Source organism: Cylas formicarius, unplaced genomic scaffold (genome assembly GCF_029955315.1).
Source record: "Cylas formicarius isolate icCylForm1 unplaced genomic scaffold, icCylForm1.1 PGA_scaffold_8__14_contigs__length_24414737, whole genome shotgun sequence".
In the NCBI taxonomy this organism is placed as follows: domain Eukaryota; kingdom Metazoa; phylum Arthropoda; class Insecta; order Coleoptera; family Brentidae; genus Cylas; species Cylas formicarius.
In genome coordinates this window covers 13,283,113-13,299,330 of record NW_026844361.1, presented here as the reverse complement: position 1 = coordinate 13,299,330, position 16,218 = coordinate 13,283,113, and the positions used below count along the sequence as shown (strand labels likewise).

Sequence of the window (16,218 nt, the reverse complement as noted above, 5' to 3'; positions counted from 1 at the left end):
CATTAAACATAAAATATATTAAACTTTGACGTGAAAATAAATAAAAATTTAATGAATATTACAACGCGAACGGATGTTTAAATTCTTTGGATGAGAGGTCCGAGTATGTCGTCGAGGTACGCGTACAACTGTTGACATTTGGCTTTGGTGTTCACGTCGTTGCTGCTTCCCCACAAAATGACGCCGTCGACATTGGAACCTGCTAATACTGTCAGGGTATTGAGAAGATCGTCCTAAAGCAGAAAAACTAATGAACTAATTCGAACAGAATCGGATTGAAGGCGTTACCTTCCTGAGAAATTCGAGGGTGTCTTGGTATTTATACCAAAAGTAAGGTAAAATTTGCTTGGACGGCGCGTTCAATGCTTTCCTCAATCTGAGCGCTTCGTCCAACCGTCCTTGTACTAACTGGATTTTGTCCGTCGCGTTCAGTCGCTTGTCCCCCAAATACAACGACGGATAAAAATTATCCGCGAGGTTAAACAACCAAGTCGTTCTACGAGATCAGAGTTACAAATGAGCATCTATTGCAGTCGCATTACATGGTATACAGGTTGTCCCAAAAGTGCTCAATGTGTTTAACTCAAGTGGATTTTACTGTCAAAATAAGGTAGTTTCAATAAGGTTTATGATATCTAAACCTTAAAGCCAAAGACAAAACCCTATTTTATGTCCCAATTATAAATAAAAACTTTCCGTCTTGTACAGGATGTCCCAAAAATGCACTTTGAAGTGCCTATAACTTGGTGTAATTTCGTTACGTTTCGACAAAACACTGTAACAATTATGTACTTTGAACATATAGCTATTAAATAATAAGTTTCGTATAAAAGTTTCTTGGACTCTCCTGAAGATTTAAAATATTATAATTTTGCTGATACACTGTATAAGCGGACACCCTGTATAAGCTGAGCCGCATCTGACAAACTGATTGAGTAGTGCATCATCTCTTTAGTCTGTGGTTAAATTTTTGTTGCAATAGCTGAATCAGTAGCGCCACAACACAATTTTATATGGGGCAATTAAAAATATGAAAAAAACACATATAACCTCAGTTTTTGCCTAAGCTATGCAAAATTTGAATAGGAATTTCTTAAGAAAGTAACCTTTATTTTAACCAAGGGTCCCAACAATGTCGAAATATATAGGGTGTTTGATTTAAAATAACAAAATATTTAATGCGATCTAGGCATTTTTTGAGAAAACACTGCCGTAACAATGCCGCATCCAAACTTATGCAAGGTCTAGTAGTAGCTGTATCACTTTAAACAATCACACGTATCAATAATAATAATTATAATTTATTACCAGGGCTGTAGCAACTAAGTAATCAAATCTAACCAATCTAATAACTAACATAAGATAAAAATCAAATCAATATGCCCTTTTAAGAAATAAAAAAAAAAGACTAAACAAGAACACAACATTAACATTAAATTTCAACAATTACAAAAATTAGTACCAACTGGCTGCAATAAAACTTCTACAACCGAATACCGTGGGTAATTAAACAAAAGACTCCTTGAAAAATTAAAAAAATATGGCATGGTTTCACCACTTGTGGGACAACCTGTTAATATAAAAGTAATTTTTAAAAAGTAACCCTAATGGACACCTGCATATTCTGAAACAAACTTTCGGAACACTTGGAATAATCCTGTATAGAGATTCTGCCTAAAATGGTGGAATGATGAACTGTAAACAGTCAGTGAGTCATCACAAAAACGGTGGGCAAATGCTGGTCACTTTTAAGTCTATGGGTTCTGTTATACGTTTTGATTAAGTTATTTTTCAATTGTTTAAAGGAATATTTACAATACTGCGTAAAAGCAAACGGTAGTCAAGAAATCGTCAGTGTATGAGATCAGAATATTCAGCATTTATTTATGGGATGATATTTACATAATTATTTATGGTAAACACTTGCGGTGGACAAAAGACAGAAATTAGAACTAGAGAGAGTCAAACAAGTATTAGTCGAAAGTATTCTGACAAAGTCTACTGCAAATAGGCAAAATATATTTATTAAATATGGACAATTGCAGGCGCGTAACAATCAGCTTAACACTGAAATTACCAAAATTACATGCTCCGATAAAACCGCCATAAAATTGCGACTAACTTTTTAAAAATTAAACCTCAAAGATGCAAGAGTAGGAAACAATATAGAAAAAGTATCAATTATTTTAATTACAGTTTCAGAACAAGTGCCTGAAGAAAGTATACCGCACAGTTCCTAAAAGATGAAATTAATCTATTAAGTTAGGAGCCCAGAACCATGATTCATAAAAAAATAATAATTAAAATTTCAAAAATAGAATATTTGATATTATGAACCTCAGGCAACTAGATATATCGGTCCCTATGTACTTTACCATTGCGAGACCTTGTGACGTCCAAAAATCAACATGGCCGCTGACAGTTCGTCAATACGCCAGTTTTTCAGGTTAATTGTGACGTTTTAGCTGTATGGCTGCAGTAAAGCTCAACGGTAAGTACGAAAAGGTACCTGTCGTTCTCTTGTTGCGCTTCCTTGGCACAAGCTCGTTTCATGTTACTGGGCGACATGTTGAAACAATAAGGGTAGGCGTAGTAACCCCACGTGGCGTTAGGACGGAGCCGTTTCGCAGACCTGAGAGTTTCCGTCATAAACGTGCGACCCGCTTCTTCGAACCTTCGACCTGCTTCCTTTTTCAGCCACGCTATCGGCCAGCTCGGATAATTTTTGCGTTCTTCGCCGATCGAGATTTCCTGATACGGTAAGAGGGTGCCGAAATTCTGCCGGAACACGGGCCGCCAACTTTCAAAGTCGATTACGGCGATTCCTGCAAGATCGGTTAACTAAACTCCGTTTAAAAATGAGTTTTTGATTGCTCGGAGTAATTTGACCTAATAATCTGTGTGATCTGTGTGTGTTTATTTCTGTTGAAATATTAAGATTTTTCCCAGTATAACCATTCTGGAACATCTATTTTAATATCATTCCTATAATGGTAGGGTTAAAGTTTGTAGCGGGTGATAGATAACGGAATTGCCAGTTGATGCACTAGTAATTTATAGTAACTTTTCGGGCTTTGCCAATATTCGATTATTTTTTCTGTCATAATTGACCATTTCAAATACTTTCCAGGTTGCTAATGTTTTGGTTAGTTTAGCGAACAGCGGACTTATCCTAATTAATGCTGTCTCTTTCATTCGACTTTTGATGAAAGAATAGACAGTTCAAAATGTATGTTATTTGGAAATTATTTTCAGAAACTATTTTGAATATTTGAAGCCTTTATTGGTTTCATTGATGATCTTCTCCTACCAATTCATTAGCAACAAGGATATATCTTAAGTAAACAATTCCGCCTTTAGCAATAAAAGAATTTGGAAATGCTGACTGCTTTCGCAAGGCAAGGCAAAGTTCCAATTGTACTCATATCCTTTCTGCTGCTACATTTGTGAACGAAATATTAACCAAAATGAATGAATTCGAGAATAGAAGGGGGTCATTATTTTATGGACCCACTATTATGTTAGAAGTTTTCATGTTATTGAGCTGACATGGATACTATAGAATGGAGGGAAACAGAAAGGCAAAACACTATATATTCAGCTATTTTTTAATTTCTTGGAAGTTAATAGACATATACCCAAGTCATACCTTTTCTGGCATGATATATTTGGGGTTGATTTCCTTGGTGTGTGCGTGGTGTGTATTGATATTTTAAAATCGAGGTGATCAAAACAGTAACCTAAATGAAAAAATCATTGCAGGACTTTCGTTCAAATGATAATTTTAATTTCTAATTTTCATCGTAAACAAGCTGCATGGAAACTTTCGCAATGTATACGGCTGTAATTTTTGAACAAAAAATAGGAAAAATAATAGGTACAGGTAGGTATTACACAAAAATAACCCAGTAGTTATTATAATCAGCAAGCTGCTTGCAGCAAACGTCTACTGAAAGGGAGTTAGGATGAACTTGTTGTTAAACACCATCAAAGAGTAGTTTCTTGCAGTAGCAAATGCATAGGGTGGAATAAAAGAAATTATTTTCAAATAGTGTTTTTTGTTCTGTCAGAGGAAGATGTAAACCATTGTAGAATCTGCATTAGTGCGCAGGACAGATAAATTCAAATAAATTGAAAAAAATCAAGTTTTGAATCAGCTTGGTACATCATAACCTGATCAATTTGAAAATTAGAGCCTAGATGAAGAAAATTATAGCAAGGTGTTGCCTCATTTAGTGTAAAAGTTTACTTGTCATCATTGGCAACATTCACATTCTGATAGTCAGTTGTGCCCTAATATCCACGCTATATTCTAGATGATCAAAGTATCATTAGAGGAAGGAGGGACATGTTTGACAAATAAAAGGCGGGAGCCAGTTTGCAATGTTAATGTTATGTTTAAGCCAAATTTAATTTATAGTCTAAACCAGTGATGGGGAAACTACGGTCCGCGGACAGGTTTAAGAGCGCCGTCGCGCCGCGTTCTTCTTCGTAATGTGACGACCCGCATTAAAACTACCTGCGGCGATATTCAAAACACAATAGTATTCTGGACAAATCCATACTACCCAAATAGCTAACTCTTCGCTCGAAACTTCCAGACACTCGCATTTTCGATTCATTGTTCTGTTTTTCCCAAAGAACCGGAAAAATCCAATTCCCGAACAATCCTTGCAGGTAGGTATAAATACAAGCGAGGCCATCCGAAGATCAGTTAGTTAGCGACTTAGTCAGTCATCTGCAACAACCCGCTGTGACTCGAGTAATTGTTTGTGTAATCCCCGAAACTCCCACTGCCTCAACAAACACCCGCGCAAGAGCATTAGTTAGTAGTAAGCTTTCGTCAATTGCGATTCTGTGTTATTCTCCGTTGTAGGTAACGTCTAAAATGGATGTTAAAAAAAGAAAAGTGGATTCAGAATGTCGAGTTCTTAAAGAAGAAAAACCTGTGTGCTTACTTTGCAATACAACTGTTGTAGTTTAACATTCGACGCCATTTCAAGAGCAAACATGAAAACCACTCCTACTCTTCGTTAAGTGAGGAAGTGAAAAAAAAATCGAAAGATTTAATAAAAAATTTATCAAGTCAACAACAATTATTTCAGAGAGCTAATCATTCTCGAAGAAGCGCTACGAAAGCCAGTTATGTGTTGGTTTATAATATTGTTAAATCTAATAAAGCATTTTCAGATGGAAAATTTATATAGATGTGTGCGATATTATGCGATAAATGATTTTCAGTCACTATCTCTCTCAAGAAGAACAATCAGAGAGTGAATTGAAAATATTGATACAAATGTAATTTCACAACTGACTACAAAAACTCAAAAATTTATTTTTTATTCAATTACCATCGATGAAAGTACAGATATCAGCGATACTGCGCAATTACTCATATTTGTAACAGGAATCAAAGCCCACTTTTAAATTACAGAAGAACTAGCAGGGCTGCAGTCAATGAAAGGAACAACGATTGGTGCCGATATATTTTGTGAATTTGAAAATCTCATCGATAAAAAAATTTAATTCTAAGTATCCGGAAAATGATATTGTTTTTTTACATTGCCTTATACATCACGATGCTCTCTGTAAATCGGATTTAGATATTGACCATATATTTAATATTGTTGTAAAATTAGTAAATATGATTCATCAATTATTACATCGCCAGTTTCAACAGTTTTTGGGGTCCGTACATTACGATATCCTGTATTATTCAAAAGTTCGTAATGACACCAGAAAATAAAGTGATAATACTTCACATCAATAATATAATATAATAAATTCATTTTATATTTTGTGCTTATAGTTTTCTTACCTTTTGCTTTGTTACTATTAAAATAATAAGTGTATATAATAATATATGTATATGTTTATAAAACACATAATTTTGTTAACGATTAAGCATTATTCTTTGGCCCGCTACGATCGTCTTAAAAAAAAGTTTCTACACCACTGGTCTAAACCTTTAAGAGATCTGCTTACCAGAAAAAAATGTGTTTGGTATAAGCTGCTCGACGATTTCGTTTAACAAATTCAAGTGTAGCGTCAGGTTTCCCTGCTGAGGTATTCCGCCATTCCTAGAACACATTCTCCATAAACGAATTTTGTATTCAGTTTATGTCTTCATTTCTGGAATTGCTACCATTTTTCGTTAACCTTAACTAACCTACCTTAAAAAGAGACGGTCACCTGCGTCTTTCAGGATGGCGGGAAAGCTTCCTGGATCGTACAAAATAGTGATGTTATCGCCTCGAAATCTGGCGTTTGCGTTTTGGACGATGCCGTACTTCTCAAGGAGTTGCGAAAAGTTTTGTTTGTGCGAGTCGCATTGGAAGGTCGGTGAGTTCCAGTACACTTTGAAACCTTTCCTCTGCAGCTTGGTTTCGTAGTGGTTGCTACATTAAGAAATATAAATAAAATAAATAAAAGATTTGAAATACTTAAAATAGTGCCATTGTCCATGATTTATGCGATTGATAAAGTGCCTAAATATCTACAACCAACGTAAACAAGGGTTTAACTGTGCCCCGTAGAAATGTTAATAAATATCGCGCATCGCCCGTATAACTGTTTAGGTATACTATGATCAGAAATATAGTGTTTTTACATCCGAGCCCGTGATTAACTTTGCCAACTGTAATTAACTTTACCTGTAACCATTCCAGGACCGTCCTAGGAATTTATGTACATAGACTAACAAGCGGGATATAACTATTCCTTCAATCTTTTTTGCCTACCAATTCTTGAAACATGTGCATAAAAAAATTAGTACAAAGTAACAATTTATTACGTTCTATTTCATTACACTTTTACATAGTATCATTATTAATATACAAAATATTAAATATAATAATAATAATAATGAATCAGTCACTTAAAAAATCGTCACTATCGCTACTATCGTCACCTAGTTTAATGATCAATTCATCCACTAATCGTTCTCGATAAATATTTTCTTCTTTTATTACTAGTTTTTTACAGTTAACCCAGCTTTGCACTGATATTTCAGCTACCTCGTGCCGAATTACGTTTATGGTACTATCACTAAATTTTAGTTCAGTGTTATTTCTTTATATTTGCGCTTTCCACTCGGACCAAAACATCTCAATCTCAATATAAGCCACAGTCTTAGAAAAGACTGTTGTTGTTTACAAATCGAAGAACTATGGAGAAGACACAAAAAAACAAGAAGAAGAATCGACTGGCACACAAGAAAAAAAATGATTATTTTCGAACTTAATTGTAAGATAATTAGAGTACAGGTACTTACTTAATTACATCTGATGTTAAAATATTCGAGAATTCCACAAATATTCGTTAAGGTCCATCTCAGACAAGACCTACTTAATACAGAATAAACATCTGTTGGGATGGGTTTTACCGCGGTCCTACGAAGCTGTGGGGTTAAAATATAAATGCACTATATTTTTGGTCGTACAATACCAAGCGAAAAAGATCTAAGCTAGAAGTTTCTCTGTTCGACATTGTTGTCTTTCTCATGCTCATTTATTATAAATGGGAGAATAGGGAGTTCTTTCATATTACTTCTATCATTTAAATATACTAAATCCCCTACTGCTTAATAGACTCAGTCAAAATACTGTGTGTACTGCGACTTTAAATAATAATAAGTAAGGTATGAAATGTTCGAGAATCATCTTATATTTTAATACTTATATTATATACAGTTAAAATTCCCTATAGCGAAACTCTGTATAACGTAAAACTATGTGTTAAGTTGTTGTACTGTTAAGTCATACAAAACTGTGTATTAATCCACTCTGTATAACGAATTTCTCAGTCTCTATATCGAAAGAAAAAAGGTAACATCAGGTAACAAAGTGAGGAATGTAGGTAGACTTACAATTAACAGAGTCTCTTACCTTCTCAGAATTCCCTCCCCCTTATAATCTAATTACTGAAAACCTGGTCGTCCCAAGTGTTTTTCTCGTAATAAGCGATTATGTTAAATCAGTTCTAATTTGACTTAGTGAATACGGCGAGCATGGCGAGTAAGCGAACAATTTTATCTCTAGATGATAAAGTCGCTCTAATTCGGGAAATAGAACGGGGAGAAAAGCAAAGTGATGTGGGACGTCGATAGCTCTTCTTCTAGCCAAAACAACAAATGTATTACATCCGATGGAGCAGAGCGTAATAAAGAGTCCTTATGAGTCGATAGAGGAAAAACATTTTAATGGAAATGATCGAGTCCGAAGACAAATTTTCCATTAATACGCTAGATGCCGTCAACTTTATTAGTAAAGGTTGGAAAGAGGCGACAGCAGAAACAATTCAACACTCCTATCGTCACTTATTACCGATACAGAATGCGAACAGTACTTGGAAGATGATCAGCCACTAAGCGAGTGGACAAAGCAGAGTCAAACAACAATCACGTTTACAAGTGAGGAGTTGCAAGATTTTATGGTGATAGATCAGGATTTGCCTACAACAGCAGACTTGACAGAGGAAGCCATATTACAACAAGCAAGAAAGGATGAGGCAGAGTACCAAGAGGAAGAAGAAAATGAAGAAGTTTATCTGGGACCACCACCAACCATTCAACAAGCCCTATATTCAGTTAAGATGCTAGACAATTTCTCGAAGAAATGGTGAAAATACAAGCCAAAGTACGAGATGCGTATTTTCACACTAAAAAAATTCATAAGAAAAAGAGATATAGAGTTTCGACTGTATATCCATTATCGAAGGTGGGTTTTTAGTTTTGGAATGTGACTTTTATTATAGGCATTGTGGTGCATAGTTAAAAATCTTATTGTAAGCATTTACACACTATTACTTGATGGTCAAGCAATGTTTTATTTAAATATTTGTATAAAATAAAAATTATAATAATCTAACAACTTTTTATTATTTTATTATTCTTACAATCTCCAATCATTTCTACAGGAATTTAATTTAAAAATAAAAATAGTAATGATAATAATTCTGTGCGTGCTGTCATATTAACGATATTGTTAGAGATAAGAAGTTCTTATTTTTCTGAACAAAAAGTAAGAAATTAAGTTTCTTTTGAAATGATTGGACATTGTAAGAATAATTTTTATATTAAGAGAAATCAGTGGCGTACTACCAATGTCAACCGAAATTCGGTATGGTTGATTGTCTAAGTTTAGTTTATCTGTAATGTAAGATTGTTTCTCAGAAAATGGCAATAGGAAGAACAATGCAATACGCCCTCTTGGAAATTAAAAAATAATTTCCGCCATTCCTGGTGCCTAAATTGTATTCTGTTAAAATACAATTATTTGGGAAACAGTTTTCGGTATTGGTGAATGGATAACAATAAGCATCTCAACCCATCGGAACCCCAATGGTTCTAAATGCACTCTGTTAAAAGAATAATGAAAGAAGCTTAAATTTTCATTGGCTCATTCTGTAATCGTTTTGCACACCTAAAATTTGGTTAAAAATAATATGCCTTCTGTTTCCTGGCGAATAAGTTTTCAAAGATTTTGAAGATTTGAGAAGACTGTCAAAAATTGTTACAAATACAAGGTGTACAGGGTGAGTCAAAATGAAAAATATTAAATTTCGTGAGAAAATCAAATCTAACACTACGTATATACTTCCATTAATTACTCCTACTTCAATTTATACACATTTTTGCTAAGAAAATTTTTCAGTTTTCTGAAAAAAATGTTTCCTTTAATGTTTCCATTTATTTAGAAATTCTGTCTTTTTTTTGAAGCCAAAAGTATTATTGAACCATAAAAAATGTGTTCAGATGACGTCTTTTGGTGCAAATGTAATTCGGCCATGCGAATGTAGATTGGCCATACAAATGTAAGTTGGCCGTGCAACTAAATAATTATTTGAGACCTGTCGATTTTGCATTAGTTTTCTCGAACGCTGAACTTGCAAGTCAACCGTGAATTTTTGGATAGAAGAAATGGTCGACATTATTTTCGTTGTGTGATCTAACGAGAATGCATTATTATTTATGAGAACTCACAGCTCTATGAATATCTTGCATAAAAATCAGATGCATTCATGTACAACGTCATCAACAACTCAATCAAAATGATTATTAATTTAGATCAACATTGTGGGAAATTTTGAAAATAATTTTAAATAGTTTCTTTTACATTTAACATTTTTCCCTAAAACAAACAACAAACGAGATATGTTACCTGGACACCCTGTATTTAAAGGAAAATATTAATTAATTATTTAATTAATAATTGTGTTGGTAAATAAAGTAATTAAACAATGAGAAAAATAAATACAAGAATCCGCATTATTAGTCGTTGCGTCACGGAGATGGACTTCACTGTAGTTACCTGATATTGGCACATTCCACGTTAGAAAATAAAATCGCCGTTAATACGAAATGTAAACGCCACATAATTGACAAACTACCCGCTTGACTTTAGCACGCTAACGATATGCTCGAGCGACCGCCCTTTATTTATATTTTAGCCGGCATTATTTAAATAATTATACGTTTTATTATAATTTTTATCTACATTAGGCGCGGTTTTTCATAATTAACGAATACGGAAAACGGCCGAGGTCGCGAACTGGAAAATCTTTATCTTTTACCCGGTTAACCGTAAATCTTCGGGAAATTCGCGACACAAGGTTTAAAAAAAAAACACGCGTGAGGTCGTATTAAAATTGAATTGGAAAATAAAGATCTCAAATTTAGAAATGAGGCAAAAAACTTTGGTGCGCTAATGACACATGGCGGCCACAAAAGACTTGTACTGAAGTGGCTTTTACTTGATGAAAATCCATTTAAAATATTTAAACAAGAACAAACTTTGTTCAGATTTTCACATAAATATATTTAAATGACAGCTGTTTCGGCAACACCGTACCTTTATCAAATGCGAATATCAAACGGTACCGATGTTTATAAATACAAAACAGCTAGATTTAACAAGGGGGATCCATTCAAATCAAGTTGGTCATTAAGTAATACATTCGAACCTATCATCTTATTAATCTCCATAGTTAAAGAAGCTAAAGAAGGACTAATTATGCGAAACCCCAAGTCCTCTACTACTTTTTATGGACAATCTATAAAATATTATACTTGAACATCCGTTATTTAAAAGTTTTCTTTGGTGGTACAGATATGTGGACGATGTTTTTGCGTGTTTCGTATGGACTGAGAGACAATTAGATACATTTTTAAATTATATCAACTCATTACACAATCGCATAAAATTTACTACTGAAATCGAACAAAATAACTCTTTCAATTTCTCGGATTTAACGATATTTGAAGCACAAAACAAATTAGATTTTTCAATATACCATAAACCTTCACACACAGACACTATAATACACGAGAGTTCAAAGCTGATAACTATCCCTATTTCTGCAATAAACTTTGAAAAAGAATTAAATACTATAAAACAAATTGCATTCAACAATGGCTATGACCCGTCACTGATAGATAAAATCTTAACTAAGAAACAATTTCAAAAAACTTTATTACTGAATCTCAAGGTTTTAAAACATTAACATACATAGGAGAACCTAGTAATAAAGTTTCAGATCATCTCTCGGAATGTGGCCTCAAAATTGCTTTTAAAACTAATAACACCCTAGGAAAATTTGTTAAAAAAAATAAATCTAAATCTAATAGATCCCAGAATTCTGGAGTCTATAGATTAAATTGCGGATCATGTTCTAAGATTCATATTGGACAAACAGGTAGATCTTTCAAAAAACGTATCAACGAACATCGACGATTATTTAAAAACAATAGTTCAGATTCTAATTGCGCTATACATGTAAATTTAGAAGAACACTATTTTGACGACAATTTCGATATTTTACACACTGTTTGAAAAAGTAGAAAATTAAACTTACTAGAAGCTATGGAGATTAATCAGATGAGAGGTTCGAATGTATTACTTAATGACCAACTGGATTCCAATGGATCCCCCTTGTTAAATGTCAGTGTAATACCTCACATTAAGTAATTACTACCTGTTTTGTATTTATAAACATCGGTACCGTTTGATATTCGCATTTGACAAAGGCACGGTGTTGCCGAAACAGCTATCATTTAAATATATTTATGTGAAAATCTGAACAACGTTTGTTCTTATTTAACTATCACAGAAGACTTTGTAACTTGCGTTCAATTTATGTTTAATTATTTACAAATTAAAGTAGAACGAAAACACAAAAAATGACAAGACACGCTAAAGTAAAACATTGTTTAACTATTCTAAGTACGGTTGTATGTGACCACCATTTTCCTAAACACATTTCTCATACACTAGAATTGTATGATGTCTTGCACGTTTCTGGATTGTCTCTTAACTGATTGATTGCCTCTGAAATCGTTTGCCGAAGTCCCACGATATTATTACTGTACCCAAAAATCCATTACAGTTAGGTCGGGGCAGTTGACTGGCCGATCCATAGTTTCGCCGTCCCTATCCAACCCCTGGGATATTCCATGTTAAGAAAATTTTTAACTGGCACAACATTGTTAGGCAGGGCGAACGAACTTTTATCCATCAGTCCTTAAAATGTTTTTCCAAATAAAATTGCATGCTCCTTTAACATTGTTCTGCACTTAGTTTTTGATTTTTACGAAATTTAAATGCATTATATTTTTATTCTTTCAAAACTGAGTGGATTGATCTCTCTGAGAAATACCTGTCTCTTCATATACTCTAGTTATAGAGCAAACAGGATGTGCTTCATAGAATCCTAATATGTTTGCCTTATTTTATTCATTTAAAACATTATGATTCCGGCATACCTTTGTAGCATTTAATACGTTACTGTTTTCTGCAAATATTTTTGTCAGCCTTGGAAATATCTGTTTTGAAGGAGCTCGGCGCTCTGGACAAAGTCTAATATACTGACGACGAACTGCGGTTGCACTTTTATTATTCAGAAAGTATACTTGAAGCATATCACTCCTTTCACGGGTGCTAAATTCGCGAAAAACCATTTTACCAATAATGACGACTTGAACAACATAATATAAACATAATAGCATATTATGCAACAAGTGCGGTAAACAGCATTTGACTTACGAGTTTATTTGATACGAGCGGAGCGCAGCGGAGCGAGTTTTTAATAAACGAGCGAGTTAAAAAGTTTACCGAACGTGTTGCATACTATCCTTTTTCTACGACCGTTAGCATTTGGTTACATTTTCTCAAAACAAAACGAATACATTCACCGACATGACCGTCAGATTTGCCAAACGTCAAAATTCAAAGCGTGTGAAATATCTCCGAAAACATACGATTGCTCCCAAATCCGTGCGGTAAAATCCCGGAAATGTCCGAAGTGGATTCATGGGGAACAAAACTGACGTGGTAAAGTGACGTTTCCCGCACGCTAGATCGGTGGGTAATTATTTTACAGACAGGAGTAGAAAAATATATTTTTCTTTGTCAATCAGGGCACTGTTTCAAATTATATAAAAATTTCCTATTTTTGCCCATTTGTCTAAAACGAAATATAAAGTGTGTTACATCATTGTAATCGGAATAAGATATTCTATTAAACACATATATAATATACAGGGTGTTCCATTTAGAAAAATATGATATGATATGTATGTCAGACAATTGATAGTGTTTTGTTTTATACATCACTTACGCTTTTTTCAACCTAGGCGTCTGAAATATTGTAACAATAATAATAATAAAAACGAAAAAGGCTGCTATAAATGTTATTTTACTTTACTTTTTTTTTTATTCAGCCTGTATATTTTCTGTTTGTATTGGCATTAAGTAATGCACTTTTGTCAAAAATGTGAAATATCCCATTAAAGACGATTATTGTTATTATTAATATTACATCCACTCACATTTTGTCCTGCCATTTGTAAAGCAACAAGCACAAAATGCACTTGTGAATGAATCCCATCTTCCGCGAATTTTTTTTCAACGTCGGAACATATCGGTGGGCGGATTTCGCGCGATTTTTCCGCCTCCGCCCCCCGATGCTGACCATCGGTCAAACTATTTCGTGTGTGTGCGTTTTGTTTGTGGGTAGTGGTAAACCGTTAACGCGCTGCCTCAATGTATTGATTTTTTTTATAATGGTCTGGCCGCCCGATCGGATGTAATATTAGACAAATGTGTGTGCAAAATCGTCGGCAAGTACAGGGTGAGTCAGCAATAGAATTATGTTCATTATAGTAGATTGTTGCACGATTTAAAATTATTTTAAAGGCTCAAAAACGCGTGACGAATTAAACGTACGTTATTTCTTTAATGGATTACCTCATTTTAAAATTTTATAACTTTTGCACTCTTAAATTTTCTAACAATACTACTCATAACTTGATATTGGCTTTATTCGTAGATATATGCAACGGGACTTGAATTAGATTCTACAGGGTGTTCGAAATAAACGAATATATTTGGAAAATTTTGTATTGAAAAATCTCCACCCAACCATTGATTAGAAATAGGTTAATCCGCAAAACCAGGGAACAGATAAAAGCATGTGCACTTACATACCGCAGGGTAACTCTCATATTGGTCGCGAACGAGACCTCAGCTTTGTTATTAACATAAAAGTGACCATTTGACCCCTTCTTAGATACAATTACCTTGTAAAAGGGAAGGAGGAAAAAAAAAGATGAATGAGGCCAGAAAATGAGAGAGATAAAAAAACATTCAGGTACTTTCATCCGCAAGCATTACGTGCATATTGCATGAAATTGTTTATTGAAATGTTTTTGAAATGTCCCTATTCCTTTTTTCCACTGTCATCTCTTTTTAAACCACAGAAAATGAGGCAAGCGCGCAGGCGGTAGCGGTGACATCTGTCGCTCGATCGTCGAAGTAATTAATTTACACAAGAGCCAATAGATGGCGCGCATGTGCTAGTGGCGCCCTCTCTCTAGTAGGTTTGACGTTGACATAAACAGAATCGAAAGATTAGGATAAAATATAATTGTATCAAATAAGGGTGCAGCAGAGAAAACGCATTTTTTTATTGTCAAGATAATTTTGTTTTAATTACATCTAAATGACGCAATAATTAATTGTACACTCTTCAATGTCACCATTGTTTGTGGTAGCTCTTCGTTTTGTGTTTTGGGTCTCATAGAGAGAACATCTGATCTGTACTAAGTATGGCTAATAAACTTCGCTACATACAGGAACTGAAAGTTTCGACATTCAAAGGTGCATTATTATTGCCTCAGTAATCAAAACAAAATTAACTTGAAAGAAAAAGTGTGAAAAAGCGAAAAGCAAAAACAAAAATTGAACTACACTGAACCCTACGACTTTTTAATTTACCCAAGTTACGAGATATGATTGCTAACCCCTATTTTTTTTTATGTTGTGTTAAAAAGCGTAAACGAGTTTCAACGCCTCTAGTGATTGTGTCCAATCATGAAAACGGAAAACGCGCGGAATTTACGGCTCAATTCAATTTAAAGTTTGAAAGGTAGAATGTGAAAAAAAATGTCGAAATAGTTTTAATTTTTTTTATTAAAAATGAATAAAGTGCTGTTATCCGTTACAAGCTACTGTAGTATTTTCAGTGTGATACATTACTTTAAACCGCCTTGACAGTACTTTAGTCCTTTGACGCAAATATTAGATGGCATTCGTAACAATATACGCGACCTTCCCCTCTATCTTATACTCTTTGTTATGAAGGATAAATAAATAAAATATTTTCTTAACGAGACGGTGTCGCTTTTCTTTCGCTGAAGCCAAACAAGATGCAGAGAATACTACGAATTGCCTAGTAGTAATCAATTCAATTATGCGTTTCACAAAAAAATGTTGGGCTCGACTGCTAGGATCATTCGCCCATTGCCGACTTCCGTCGAGGGTTTTCGCTTCTGGTCAATGACCACCACGTACAAAGAAGAAAAATAACCAATAATTTGCTCAGCTAGCAAAAAACGATTCTGACCGATACCAAAAAAATCGGCTTCCCCCCGCTTCCACCGCGGAAGGGGGAAAAACGACGGGGCCGACGACGATTATCACTTTAAGACGTACACTGAACACTCAAAACACTAAATACACACCGTGGAAACCGATATCAAACTTTTTGGGACGAATACATGGGATTCTGTCGGGAGCGAACAGAGGTTAAACCGCCGCGTGCAATGCTCCACCACAGAATCAGCCTAGTAGTAATTCTAATTCAGGTTAACGATGCGTTTCACTAATTCTGTTGGGCAAAATTGCTGTGATCATTCACCCATGTAGTAGTAGTAGTAGTAGT

General features: G+C 34.5%; 1 protein-coding gene across 1 annotated transcript; it reads right to left on the bottom strand.

Moving 5' to 3' along the window:
- Window positions 1-7: 7 nt before the first annotated feature.
- On the bottom strand, window positions 8-14,020 carry LOC132706709 (hyaluronidase-like). The gene is made up of 6 exons (XM_060678191.1): window positions 13,826-14,020; window positions 6,174-6,398; window positions 5,986-6,080; window positions 2,510-2,825; window positions 289-496; window positions 8-233 (listed from the first exon to the last, which is right to left on the bottom strand). The coding sequence occupies exons 1-6, from the start codon at window positions 13,969-13,971 to the stop codon at window positions 78-80; spliced, it is 1,146 nt and encodes a 381-aa protein (XP_060534174.1). The 5' UTR covers window positions 13,972-14,020; the 3' UTR covers window positions 8-77.
- Between the last annotated feature and the right edge of the window lie 2,198 nt (window positions 14,021-16,218).